The sequence below is a fragment of the Xyrauchen texanus genome, chromosome 20, assembly GCF_025860055.1.
Source record: "Xyrauchen texanus isolate HMW12.3.18 chromosome 20, RBS_HiC_50CHRs, whole genome shotgun sequence".
Taxonomy (NCBI): domain Eukaryota; kingdom Metazoa; phylum Chordata; class Actinopteri; order Cypriniformes; family Catostomidae; genus Xyrauchen; species Xyrauchen texanus.
The window spans coordinates 40,023,146-40,038,145 of NC_068295.1; the positions used below are offsets into that span (position 1 = coordinate 40,023,146).

The 15,000-nt window shown below is 36.5% G+C and overlaps 2 protein-coding genes across 2 annotated transcripts in view; one reads left to right on the forward strand and one right to left on the reverse strand.

Annotated features, from left to right (window-relative positions):
- Positions 1-4,224, forward strand: part of pcsk2 (proprotein convertase subtilisin/kexin type 2) — a 114,357-nt gene extending 110,133 nt beyond the window's left edge. Inside the window, exon 12 of the mRNA XM_052151637.1 lies at positions 1,284-4,224. Within this exon, the coding sequence (XP_052007597.1) occupies positions 1,284-1,773 (490 nt within the window). The 3' untranslated portion in view covers positions 1,774-4,224. The remainder of the gene's footprint in view (positions 1-1,283) is intronic.
- Positions 4,225-6,420: 2,196 nt separating this feature from the next.
- Positions 6,421-15,000, reverse strand: part of LOC127661032 (filensin-like) — a 17,233-nt gene continuing 8,653 nt past the window's right edge. The window contains exons 4-8 of the mRNA XM_052151578.1: positions 14,267-14,353; positions 12,240-12,353; positions 11,226-11,446; positions 9,952-10,043; positions 6,421-7,717 (exon numbers count right to left, since the gene is read on the reverse strand). Of these exons, the coding sequence (XP_052007538.1) occupies positions 6,786-7,717; positions 9,952-10,043; positions 11,226-11,446; positions 12,240-12,353; positions 14,267-14,353 (1,446 nt within the window). The 3' untranslated portion in view covers positions 6,421-6,785. The remainder of the gene's footprint in view (positions 7,718-9,951; positions 10,044-11,225; positions 11,447-12,239; positions 12,354-14,266; positions 14,354-15,000) is intronic.

Sequence of the window (15,000 nt, forward strand, 5' to 3'; positions counted from 1 at the left end):
CTTGACATAGCCTGTGACTTGACTTGACTTGACTTGCCCAAGAAAAAAATACTTGGGACTTACTTGAGACTTGAAGGTTAAGACTTGAGACTTACTTGAGACTTGCACATGTGTGACTTGGTCCCATCTCTGGTTACATGTCACGGTATTCAAGCCTCAAAATACTGGTGGTGCCACAGTATTCTTCAAGTGGTATTAATGCAAATATGGCAACTTCTGTAGTATTTAGGGTACTAATATTAATTATTCATTTGGCTCTGCCAAGATTATAATAATTTTAGTAATCATCATACAGTAAACATCATCGGAATTGAAATGTTCATGCTCCACTCTGTAAGATTAACATCACAACATGCTAATTATTAGTATTATGGGCTGGACATTCTCATTCTATGAAGCATTTGATTGGACAAAAATCTGTGTATTGCAAGAAGAGTTATCTAGAATTTGGTCTGATTTTCCAAAAGAAAGAAACTGTAAGTTTTAATCTTCTACAAATTTTAGGAGAATGCTAGCAAATACAGTGGGATTCAAAAGACAATTTGTGGTAATGTTTATATTTAATATTTTTCAAGTTTGTATCAACATAACAATTAGATGACATGCTGAATGACAACTTGTTTTAAATGACAATTTTATGAACAATTCAATTTAAAACGAATTTCAGAATTTCTTAGTATTTACTAATGTCCCACTTTTGCTTTAATGACAGTATGCAATTTTGATTGGACCCCTCAAGTTGTTTCTCCCACATATGTGTAAATGTTTATTTAGAGCAGCAAAATCAATGAAAAGAAAAAGTTTGCCAAAATGTGTGCAGACTTGAATAGAAGTTAAAACATCAGGGAAAATCAGGTAAATACAGTGATAAAATGACATTTTAAATAGGGCCTATAAACACAAAACCTCGAAATATATATCTGTAAACAAATATAAAAATCAACACATACCTCTTAGATCTCACAGATAGGATGGTTTGGTTATTTTCCAGATTAATTGCTCATATTTTCACTCTATGTGCGTCTTTATATCGCGTCTTTATATCGACAGTGTCTGAATTCCTTCCCCAGCAGATTATTCTTGAGAACATGTGAAAAGCCCTAATGATTTGTCAAGCAATGTTTTTGCTATTTTCTGTTCAAACTTTCTTTTTCTTTCGAGTTTAAAATGACAGATTTTCAATGTAGACTATCTCAAAGCTAACAGTCATGAGGTCTTTAAGGTATTGTAACAACCCTAAAGCAAAATGTATAATATCTCTCTTTCTCTCTTTCTTTGCGCAGTAAAATTCAGTCAGGCAATAAATTGGTGTTGACCATCATGACTGATGCCTGCCAAGGAAAGGACAACTTTGTGCGCTATCTGGAGCACGTACAGGCCGTCATCACTGTCAATTCCAGTCGCCGCGGAGACCTCAACATCAACATGACATCGCCCATGGGAACCAAGTCCATCCTGCTGAGCCGCAGACCCCGGGACGACGACGCCAAGGTGGGCTTCGACAAATGGCCCTTCATGACCACCCATACGTGGGGCGAGGACCCTCGAGGAACCTGGCTGCTGGAGGTGGGCTTCCAGGGAGAGACCCTGCAGAACGGCATGCTAAAGGAGTGGACCCTCATGCTGCACGGAACTCAAAGTGCCCCTTACATAGACCAGGTAGTGAGGGACTACCACTCCAAACTGGCCATGTCTAAAAAGGAAGAGCTGGAAGAAGAGTTAGATGAGGCAGTAGAGAGAAGCTTGAAAAGCATTCTGAGTAAAAACAACTAGCCATTTGCATGATACCTGGCCTCTCTCTACACTCTGTATTAGCGTATAATCCTTATCCATTCTCTCTCTGCTTTGATATATTTTTTTTTTCTGTGATTATTTTCATCAATGTCTAATGTGAGCCACTTAAATTAAAGTGTATTCCCTCAGTGATACAGTGACCCCAAAAATTATTTGGATGTTTGTCCGCTTCATTGGCTGTCACAAATATTTGACAGCTACGTATGAAGTGCCCAGGAGCGTAGCATCACATATTTGTGTCTTGACAGCAATATCACAAGCTCCCAGATATTAATTCTGCTTTCGTGAGATTCTGCCAACACAGAGAGAGACACACTCGCTATACAGTTTATGGAAACAGCTGCTCTGACATAATTTTCAACCAAATTATGTCTTTATTTTAAATTACAGACATTAAAATGATTACAGAAATTCAGTGATAACAGTGTACACACACACACATACCCTCTGATGTTTATCTATACCGTTTCACCGGTGAAGAAAAATGATTGACGCTCTCATGCTCTTGCGTTTTACTTAACCAAAAACAATATGTATACTAGATAATCCAATATGCTGCCTTGCAATGACTACTTCCTCATTGTTATGCTCTTTCCGATTTTTCGTGCTGACAGTGATCAGAGTGGATAGGCTATCTTTTGAATTCTAAACTAATCGCCTACTCTCGAGTGTGGGATGAGACAAGCCATATAATAGATTTTTCTGCTTTCAGCTGCAGTCACATTTAACTTCGTATGGTGAAATTCCGTGTATGAAATAAATGGTCTGCACTTATATAGCATCTTTTTAACCTTAGCGGTATTCAAAGCGATTTACACTGCGTCTCATTCACCCATTCACACACATTCTCACACCAATGATGGCAGAGCTGCCATGCAAGGCACTAGCCTGCCATTGGGAGCAACTTGGGGTTCAGTGTCTTGCCCAAGGACACTTCGCATGTGGAGTCGTGTGGGCCGGGAATCAAACCACCTTGATCGAACCACCCTGCGATTAGTGGACAACCCGCTCTACCACCTGAGCCACAGCCACCCCAGTCATCTCAATGGGAATCCAGGCAAAAGTGAATTTCACGCTATAGACTTGCAGTGGCATCAAGTTTGGTAAACTTTCACAGGTGAATTCACTGTGTTGACTTATAGGAAGTTGCTTGATTTGTTAGTGACCTCTTTGTGGGCGGTTCTTCGTACACAGCTACATATAAAATGGACAAGGATATCATTTTAGTGGAGAGTTTCTTTTCAACTTTTCACTTTTTCAGAGTACAAAGTGCAGCATTAAAAAGAGGCTGGATGGCAATTCGATTTCACACTCTCAGCATCAGCCCACGCCTTCGTCATCCATGCAAAGTTAAATGTGACTGCGCCTTTTCTGTTCTTGCGGTCCTTGGCTTTTATGAACATAATGTTTTATGCACGAAAATAACTAATTCTGTGTGACATTCAGGGGAATTGAGACCCTACTTATGTAAAGGGTTAAGCCACACTTTGAAACGTGTGAATGTCATTGCATTATTTATTTGCAGTCTGTTTTAAAGACCCAATAAAATGACGTGATGAGCACTGTTTTATTTTCTTGTGTTGACATATTTCATGTTGAAACCGAAGGAATTGTTTCTTTATTTTTAAATAGCTAAAAGTCTTTAGTTTACGTTACAGCCATTAATCATAATTTGCTACTTGCTGTTGCTAGTCAGAGATAGGTGAAACAAAAGGCAATATTGCATCATCAATATTTAGGGTGACTGTTTAGGGTGGCTTGTTGAGCGTGTTGCCACGGAGACACAGCGCGTGTGGAGGCTTCACGCCATCCACCGCGTCATCCAAACTCAACTCACCACGCGCCCCTCTGAGAACAAACAACATTATAGTGACCACGAGGAGGTTACCCCATGTGACTCTACCCTCCCTAGCAACTGGGCCAATTTGGTTGCTTAGGAGACCTGGCTGGAGTCACTCATCACGCTCTGGGATTCGAACTAGCGAACTCCAGGGGTGGTAGGCAGGTCCCACAAAACTCGAATGTTGATTTGAACAAATATAAAAGTCTTTGAAGAAAGATAAAAAAATTTATAAAATGGCTCGTAACAGTGAAGGTAGTTGTGAGATGACACTATGATATTTTGTTGCATCAAGTGTGACTTGAGTGTTTAAATACTTTTTGGGGCCACTGTATGTCCCACCAAAATATTACATCATGCTTTCTGTGTTCCTTTTTGTACTCTTTACAGAAATGTACAGTATATAAACAAAATATATCTATACTTTATGTTCTTGCTTACCCTGCTGTCCCTCACCTCTACTGCAGTTTGTGACTGTATACCATTTTGTGTAACTCTCCGTAAAGTTTAGTATCTTGCAAACAGAGCAGTGATTTTTCTTCATATATATATATATATATATATATATATATATATATAAACAGAGCAGTGATTTTCTTCATATATATATATATATATATATATATATATAAACAGAGTAGTGTTATTTGTGTGTGTGTGTGTGTGTGTGTGTGTGTGTGTGTGTGTGTGTTTTGGTGATAAGATTCATTTTTATCAAATGAACAGATGGAGCGTCATTCTACTGCTTATGGCCAAATGAAGCAAATTTCATAGCATTAAATATATATGATAAATCTGTTTAGCTGTTTGTAAAACACTTAAGTGAGTTAAGACATTTATTAAACTTCTTTCAGGTGTCTAATTACCATGATAAAGACTATTATTTAATATAACTTGTATAGTTCATAGAGACTGCTGAGGCAAAAATTGGTATTTATATTTCCCTTTTGTAACCCAGTTGGCATGAAGGGTTGAAATTCTGAACTATTATTTAATTTTCACCATTTTAATTAAGTTTCAGGCACACTTTGCATGACAGAGCCTAGAGAGGTTGTGCACACATTTATTTTACCATGAGTAAATTATGTTAAACAGGGTAAACCATCTTAACAGAGGTAAAACCTAAATGGCTTATTGCGTTTAAAAAAAACAGTGGCCACAGCAATATGATAAAAGACCCCATTGTTAAATAAATATTAAAATAATTACTAATTATTAAAAGAATAAACAATTTTTCTGGCAGGTGATATTGATCATTAGCCTATCTGTAGGCCATTTACAATTGCCATTGAATGTGCCATCATAGGCGTGTTAATCAGCATTTACAACAGCTTTGAATGTTGCTAATTTTAGTCAGAATTTAGAGTCGAAACTATCTGTTTTATAGTAAAGCATCATCCCACAAGTGGAGCTTATAAAATGGTGGCAACCGCAACAAGCTGAAACCACCAATGTTCAATATTTAGTCATGTTTGTCATCAGAATAATTATTCCAGTTATTATTATTAAGTAATATATTGATTTTCATTAGGCTTCTAATGCGGCTCATCCAATCAAAATTTAGAGTTTATACTATCCATTATATATTGATATGAAGAATATAGACAAAAACAGGGCATTGTACTTCAGTCCAAGGCCTCCTTTGAAATATGAATGTGATATTTCAGTGTATTTTCTCTCTCTCTCTGGACCTGAGAGAGTAGATTATGCAGAGGTCATCTGCAAAGCCACTTTCATGATAAATAGATGACTTTCATGTTGCAACTGACTCACACAGAGAAGCAGCCTGAAACCGAAGACTGGAGAGAAAAAGGCTGACTGCAGAAACCGAATATGATAACCTCTGCAAGACTACTGTATTAACAACAAACCATAGCAGAGTTAAGGTTGAGTCTTCACTTTTTCTTCTACGACTCAATGTATTTAAAGATGCACTAAGTCATTTTTAATTTATGTTTCACTGTCTCAAATAAATTTTCCTAAAAACCATTACAGTGTTCTTTGACTATACTGACACCTATGGGTGTGGATGCAGCATCACATAAAAGTAAAGGTATTTGGTTACCAATGCCTTTGTAGAAATATCTATTCAAATGCACATTTGACACCCGTGATTAATTTATTATTTTGCGTGCGAAAGTGTCAGATAATATGGGGGCTACCAAGATAAAGAAAGTAGTACTTGGCTAGTCATGTGTGTGTGTGACCCGCCTTAAGAGCAATAAAACAAATTAAACAATAAAACAATAAAACTTACATGAGATGATAAAAAAAATGTATTTATCATCTCATGTAAGTGTTTACTTGAACACACTGCAGACAAAAAAGGTAAATGGCTGCAAAACAACTTAGAAGTAGGGACCAAGTGGAAGTAGGGTTGCCAACTGTTGAAAGGAAACTGTCGAATGAAACACTCAAAGGGGACCCTGTCCTGTACTGAAGTACTAAAAATGTCCAAGCAGCTTGCATACGTGTGGCAAAAAGTTGGCAATCCGATGTGGAAGACTCTGTCAAACTGTTGCCTCTACAATGCAAAAGCAATAAGCAGCAACTCTACTTTGGCTGTTGCCTTGTCACCAAAGTCTCCCTTTCAGCAATTAGGCTACTGGGTGAACAATATGCAATTAATATTAATGTGCAAAGCTTCTATATTTTCCTACGCCCCCACCAACACCACCACTTTTCACATCATTCTTACATCATGGGTAATTGACAGTGCATTGAGTTCAGTGACTAAATAGACAACAAAGGTTAAGATTTGTATAATCTTTAATTGTGATGCAAATAATACACATCAAGACTAGTGGGCAATGCTGTAATCCTAATTGAACAAAATTATAGAAAATAAATCTGAAGATTTGCTGTAGTTTGACCTGAAAAGAAAGGGCGATAGAGGGTGATAACGCCAATTGAAGTAGCTGTGTGACTCCAAATAAAACTGGCACTATATGTTTAGAATTTTGTCAAAATATCTACTTGTGTGAGGGGGAAGATGGGGATTTTCTTTATTGGCTTCCCAAGTTTTCAAACAGTAAAGGCCAAAGGCAATGGTGCTCTAGGAATCTCATCAATGGCAGGCAGAAGGCAAAACTAGAGCAGGTCCAAGGCAGGAATGCTAAAACATGCATAACTGCTTCGTGGCAGGTGCTGCTCAAGAAGATCTATCAGTGTGTTTCTTTCTGCTGGTCTTCTCGATCATGGTCTCAACCACTGTAGTTGTCTCTTCATAGCCCTTCACTCTTTTGTCAGATGAGAGCTTCTCCACAGACTCCACTACTTCTACCTTCTCATAGCTCATTGAGTCAGGTGGGATGGAACTGTGTGATGGCATGGGTGGAGGCCCTCGGAAGTTGTTGGGATCCTCTGAGGCCTTGCTCTTGCTGCCACGTTGGGGTGATGGCTGCCTGGGGCCTGGAGCAGGGCTGGGACCCTTGTCGTCATGAGGACCTGATGGTGGACTAGGGCTTGGTTGTGGTTCTTTGGCCTTTGGATGAGGCTCTCCATTTTTGGACCTTTCCCTATCACTATTTCCATACTCTTTTCCATTTCCTGGTTCTGGATCATCTGAAGGTGAGGAAGGGGTTAGGGGCATTGGTCCAGATGGGGGACTGTGGGGAGGTGAGGGCGTACTGCTCCAATGAGGATTATAGGGCATCATGCCATCTCGGAATGAAACGAAGACGTGACTGGCGGAAGGAGTGGTAGATAAAAAGCAGGGGTCCAAGTAGTTAGAGTCACCCATTACCAGTACGTAGCGCCCTTTGGTGAAGAAGTCAGCGATGGGCTCTGGTCTCTTAACCCTCCTCATGCGGTCTTGTATGAGTTTACAGAGTGTGTCAAAGGCCTTGCTGATCTGGGCACCATCGGGCACATCCTCTCGAGGACTATGCTCCTCTTTTCTTGCACCTTGCTCCTCTATGACCCGTACTTTCTCCTCCTCCTCGAACTCCTCAGCAGCCCTCTCCTTCAGTCCACCTTCTAGTGGCCCTTTGGAAGTGATCTCCTTCTTTTTAAACACGTTCTTAGACAAGTTCTTCTGACGAGGCTTTACGTTGGTGATATCTTGGATAGCTTGGGTAATATCTACAAAAGCAGATATAAAACATGGTTTTAAAGAGCCAATCTTGGGTGTAATTCAGGTGTAATTCTTAAAAGTACCTTCTTAACTCTGTAACTTTTAATAAATTAGTATGCATGTAAGCCCTGTGATGGACTGGCCACCTGTGACTGCCTTTGGCCCGAGGAAGCTGGAATAGGCTCCCCCTACTTGTCCCAGCAACAAATAAGCAAAAGTAGGTAGGTTTAACGGGTTGCATACTAGAATGGTATTGCAAACTGTATGTTTCTGGGCCTAAGAATGAACTAAAAAACCCTTAGTTATAACTGTAAGGGTATTGTCTCTAAGGGGTTTTATTCAGTATCTTAAGGGATTTCTTGCAACTGGACACTGGCCTTTAGTTAACGTAATTAATTGTTACTTACATTTTTGCACAATGGCAAGAACATTAACAAGTTGAAACATAACATGATGGAAATTATAAACTAAAGTTAGCCATTGCTCAGTGAGGGATTGAAAGTTAGTTTACATGAGGGTGCTGAGCTTATGTTCACTTTGATATTTTTCCCATACCCATAAAGAAATCTGATACATGGCAATATACTGTATATAAAATGCATATATGAAATATATTATCATATTTTATTTTCACTGATATGAAAAAGTAAAATATTGCATATGAAGTATATAAAGCATAATATTTCAAATTACAAAAAATGTCATTTTCATACAGTATATGATATATAGATAGATAGAGAGAGAGAGAGAGAGAGAGAGAGAGAGAGAGATATGGCTATCCAGAATATCATATTTATGTATGGGATATTTCAAAATTTTTAAATGACATCAATTCCTGGATGAGGATGTCATTCAGGAATTACATTTTTTTAAAGATAAAAGGTAAAGAGATATTACAAAAGACTAACAGGAGGGCAAGTGATATTAAAGACATAAGGGAACCCGATAAATTTACTACCAATACAACAATATTCTGAAGAAATTGTGTTTTGTTAGAACATTTGGACTACTATGTACTTAAGCATTTGATACACTGTTCTTATTATGTACATATGTGTTGTTGCATTGTACTTACATTGAAAAGTACCTGCAATTAATTACACCTGTAGTACCATTCTGTAACCTAACTCCTAAACCTAACCCTACCCCAACATATACCCTTTAAACTCTAACCCTACCCATTAACCTACTAGTACCTCAACATCAGTAGCAACAAATGTGGATCTTCTGAAAGTTACACAATAATTACAGTACATTGGATTGTATGTAGTTTGATATTAGTACATAGCAGTTAAAGACACCAAATATAAAGTCTGACCGAACATCCTTTTTCTTAATAAATTGCCAGCTTTTCATTTTTAGAAGTTATTGAATAACTCCCAGGGACAAAAATTAAAGCATCCACTCAAAACAAAGTTGTGAAATTATTAACTCCTATGATCACTTTTGACATTGTGATACAACGAATAACCAGGGGCGGACTGGGAAAAGAAATTGGCCTGGGATTTAACATAGAAACTGGCCCAAAATTTGTTGAGCAGGGGATGTCGCTGTCCTTTTCTGCATATCGCTGACCCCTGCGGCATATCGTGGCACCATTTTGTGGCTCATTCTGCATAACGCGGTGGCCCAAATCAGCTTATCACGGCCCATTCGGCCCCATTTCATTGTCGGTACACCGGAAAAAGTCCCGATTCTCCTGATGGCCAGTCTGCCCCTGCGAATATCTAATATGGTTTCCATCTTAAAAGTTATTTAATTTAATATATATAGTATAAAATATCTTAACAAAATGTGAAAATGTACTGCATAGTAGGAATGATTCCACACCAAACCATCAAACGTACAAGCACATGGACAAAGCACAACCTAGACTGTTTTGTTTTCCTCTCAAGAAATGTTTTGTGGCTCTGTACAAACAGCAGTTACTCAAGTGCTTCACACCGCTCAATGTGGTACTATGAGCACACACATAAAGGTCATCGTCATTTATCATTGTTAACAGGGCCAATCAAAGGATCTGGGAAGCAGTTGAACAGCGTTTCTAGATTCAGCTCGGCTGAGAAGGAGAGCGCGAGAGACACAGACAGGGAGTGGGCTTGATTGACAGCTGAGAGGGCGGAAATCTTTGTTCTGGTCAGCAGCTGCTGGCTTCTGATTTGTTGCATGTTAAGACTATCACAATGATGCAGTCATGTTACATAACGCTAAAACCCCCAACCCGCTACCACAAGACTCTCACCTTTTCCTTTTCTGCTCATGGTTGGACTATGGGTGCATTTATAATTGGTGGTAAACAGGGTGATGGGTGTGCCAATTATCGCTGAATTCAATCTGTGACAGTGAGAGAAAGAAACTAAATCAAAATTAAAATGTAATACACATCACCTGGACACTTTACAGCAATATTAAACATTTCAGAAGGTGTCCAAGACAAAATAATATGAAATATACAAATATTTTTCAGGAAAGTGGATTACTGAATAATCCACTGTACTTTAATATATGTACTTTTCTAATCCTGGGTAGATAACAGGATAAACAGAATAAATGCAATAGTTACTTGCTTCTAAAAAGAAAGCTGGGCTTATGAGTAAGACACAAATGTGGTTTTACTGCCACTGTGTGGCAACTAGCCTGTCCTAAACCAGTTACAAACAGTCACTCTCACTATCTTTCACCCCAAAATCAAGAGATGGGAATAAGAAATATATATTTCACATATACATATTAACCATGTTTAAAGAAAATACAGTTTTTTGGGAACACTTTTCGTTAATGTTTCCTATGTTAAGGGTTTATTATTGACTAATAATTCATTTACAAATGCATTATAAATCATGTATATGCAACATATGTGAAATACCTGCCAAATAGAGGGCTATTGTTTCCTAGCGTGTTATAAATGCTTTATAACACATATTTAAAGCAAACTATCAAAATTGAATAATTCCTCCTTTTAATCTCAATATAGTAGTCTACTTTTTCTGCAATGTGACATCAATCATGAATTATGGCATTTTATGTTTTTGATTAATACAAGTGTGAATTAGTGTTTTTATTAAGCAAGTTAAAATGTTCACTATTTGGCAAGTATTTCATGATAGTCTTCCTTGTACGCATGTTTTTATAACTACATGTACATTTTTAATAATGCATTTGTAAATGACATGATTAATTAACTCTATAACTTTATAAACCTTTAACCAAGGGAACATTAATATAAAGTGTTTTCAGTTTTTTTTGCATTGTGGCAGTCATTTCCATTATTCTATAATGTCAATGATAATTGTCATTAGATTCCCATTACTGTAATACATACAGTAAATGTACTACACAATTATTATGGTTGCGCCGCATCTCTGTCCCACTATTTAAAACAAGTTTAAATGAGATATACGATCCTGGTTTTCTATGCATTTAGAAAATTCATACTGTGCATAGTACGCATACTATATATTGCAGATATAGTAAGAGCAGTATGGTAGTATGCTACAGCCTTTGAGATCCTCTCACCTGTTATCTTCGTTCTCAATGATCCGCTTGTATCTCTCGAGTTCGTTTTCCAGTGAGGTCTGGTATATGGCCAGCTGTCGACACTCGTTGGTGTACTTCTCGAGTGACCTCTCGGCCTCTTCAATCTCCTTCCTGAGAGTCTCGATCTGTTCGTTGTGCAGCTGGATCTCATCGTCATAGCTCTCCTGTGTGGTTTTGATAGTCTGTTCCAACACTGATGTCTAAAACAAACAGATGCATTAAAGCTCAGTTATGCTCAATGGAAACCCCACATCTACTCTCAAATGTAATGGAGTGATCAGTTAGACAGTTTTGTTCAAAAATGTTTAGTAAAGCAATGAATGTAGAAGATATAAGTAAGTGTATGTCTCAATAGGGATTGTGAATACTAATGAAAAATGAAAAAAAAAAATGATAGATTAGGGGATTCTCACAAAACCTGTCAATGGTTAAATGGACATATTTAACCCCAAATCAATAATAATGAAGATGATGATGATGATTATAATAAGAATAATATGAAAATCTATATATAAAAATATATATATAAAAATATAAAATGAAGCCTATATTTAAGACCATTAAGATTCTTTGCATGCAGGACACTTAAGCTCACTTTAACCAGTTCTCATTACTGTAACATGCCCAGACATTTTACTATTCCCCTTGTTTACAATTATGATTCTCATTACTGTAACAGTTTTATTATTTTACTATGATGCAGTAAAACAATGCTGTTGTACAAGTTTTTTGTGTGTTTTTTTCAGGAAAGTACTACAATGATGTATAAATACTTTGCAATTGAAATGTCTTTTTTTTTAACATAGAAACTTGAATACATTTTAACATTACTGATGTTTTTTTTCACATAGTGTTAATGAGAATCGGGGAGTACAATAAGCGTAAAGTAATGTCACTATGTAAAAAATCTTAATGTCCTTGAAAATATAATTCAACATAGTATTTCTTTTTATTTTGCATCAATCTTTCTCGCCCACTGTTGTGGAAACCCACCTCTGTCTGCAAACGCTGTTTTTGTGCCTGTAGCTGGCAGATGGCACTCTTATACTCCTCCAGCTGACTCCTCAGGGCAGGCACACACCTCTGGGCAATCAATCTCTCCTGCTCCTGAAGAAAGAGAAAGAGAGAGACCCTTCTGAGTGTAGTAATGATCAAAGATCATTTGTAATCTGATCACATTGAGGTCAAATATGTATCGTTTTGACTTATGTCCTTAATATACACCTTTCAACTACTCTGAAGGTCAAACATGCCCTAAAGAGAGGCTTTATTAAGAGAATACATCTAGAATGAAAGACTGGGAGAGCTACTCAAAATGTAATCACATTTTTGTTTTTTATTTAAAAAATAAAAATGTAAATAAATACATTTTCAAATTTGAACAATGAATAGACATACAATATTTCAAATTATATATTTAATTTGTAGTTAAATGTAACAAAATTATAAAATGCAATATTATTATTATTATTATTAAATGTAATAATTTTTTAAACATTGAAATTACGTAAAAGTAAAAAAAAAAAACAATTGCCAATTCTTTATCTATTTGCCAGAACATGTCTTAAAATCCAGTCGGAAATTCATTGGTTGCTACCACATGTAAACAGTCCAACGGACTCCAATAGAGTCTCACTAAGCAAGTCAAGAAAATGTCCTGGCCCTGTATTACTCCAAAATCACAAGAACCCATAAAGAATATATATATATATATATATATATATATATATATATATATATATATATATATATATATATATATATGTACTGTATATTTGCATAATATTAAAGACAGCCTATTTTTAGGGCCATTAAGAGTTTTTGCATTTTACTTCCCAATTCTCATTACACGCAATGAGAAAAATATATATTATATAAATTGTTTAGTATTTATACAGCTCATCACTTTAATAAAATAAAAATACAAATAAAATAAATATAATGATGTATTACGGTAATAAGAATCATCATTGCAAACATTTTGGGGGGTAAATGGTAAAAAAAACTGTCCTAAATATAAGCTTAATTTTCTTTATGCAAAGTATAATTTCCAGCTTTTTAAATATGTTATGCAGTATGCAATGTTAAATATCTTATATATTATATTATACTTGTTAAATATGACCAGGACATTTTCCTGACAGGTTTCATGAGAATCATAATTTTTTGAATTATTATTATAGAATTATTATTATTGAATTGATTAGCAAATACTATTAGACATTAACTTTTTAAACAGTTTATATAAGTAACTTTAAATAGACACATTTTTATAAACTGGTTTTATTTGTATATTATAGTGACACTCTTAGTTCTCCATACCAGAATGCATTTATACATAAAAGAATTAAAAAATAAATGTATGTATTTCCTCTCTGCTCTGTTTTCTATTTGCATCTTTTCTAGACATGTCTGTTTCATTCAGTGTGATGCTGTACCAACCAGCTAATGAAAGTGCAAGTGTCATTACATTGCACTGCTAATGCAGGCTAAATGGACAACGCAAACTCAATTTTATGGCTTCTTGCACTGAAATGTAAATTTTCAGTAATAAAACTTGAGTCCCCTTTTAATGTGCCTTCTAAAGCTATTACACATTTTAATGGTTTTGTTTGTCCTTTAAAACCAAGAAAATGTCAAGGGAGATTGAATTAGATAGCTTTTCTCCAAGTGACACAATCCATTATCACATTTAGAGATATTAACTCAGTGATTAAATGCTTATTAGTGGTGTTTGCTAAGGGAAACATAAAAAATAAAACATCCCAAAAAAACAGGATTCAAAAAGTACACTTTAAAGAAAAGAACACTGTGCCTGAACCCCTGCTGTTCATGACCAAAGACGAAGTGTGATACAGGAAGATAAAGGATGTCATTTCACAAGGAGACTGATCACTCAGGGCACATTAAGAGCACTCCACTAGTTTCCCTGGCACCACTGCCACCCAATTATTATTCTATGTGACACCAACAGAGTCAGCGCGGGCCCTGAGGTGCTGCGAGGCACAAAGTCACCCTACCTCTGAGACAGACATGTTTGCCATGAGGGGAATAGTCTGGTTGATCTGCTGCAGGATGTTGAGATAGGTCTGGATCTCAGCAAGATTCTATGGGAGGAAACAGAGGAATCAATGGAGGTACATCATGAGTGTTGGAGACCGTTAAAAGGTCAATTTCATTATCGAAAGAGACTTGCACATCAGTTTCACCTTTACAAGTTGTTTAGTAACTGTATGAAATGTTTACCTCGCTCAACTGTAATTGAGGAAACCATAAAATCAATTAGATCTAGAAACGTTGTGCCATTATAGATGCTACAAGATTGACCGCAAAAAGCATGATATCAAGCTTAAACTTAAGTTCATGTCTGTAACTGTACTATAAAAACACACTGTAAATTTCATAACTCAAAACATCCAAGTCTAAAAAGAGCAAAACGTTGTCTTTTGAAATCTGTCTGTTCGTGGCGTCACGAAACATTACTTATTTACACATCCCATACAGACATCTGTGGCTAACTATTCCTAATATAACACCTAAGGGGACGCTTCTGGACTATTTTGAATTATTTTGTATATAAACACAAACTACACAGACTCTTTAAACGCTTTTATGTATCTCGTCGCTTTTAAAAACAACATCTGAAGTTACTGAAGTCAACTCTGAAAGGGAGAAGCAATCCTTTCATTTATCTGCTGCCTCTGTCATGGACACGTTCTTTATCCATTTGCTCTATTTTGAATTGTTGTTTTAT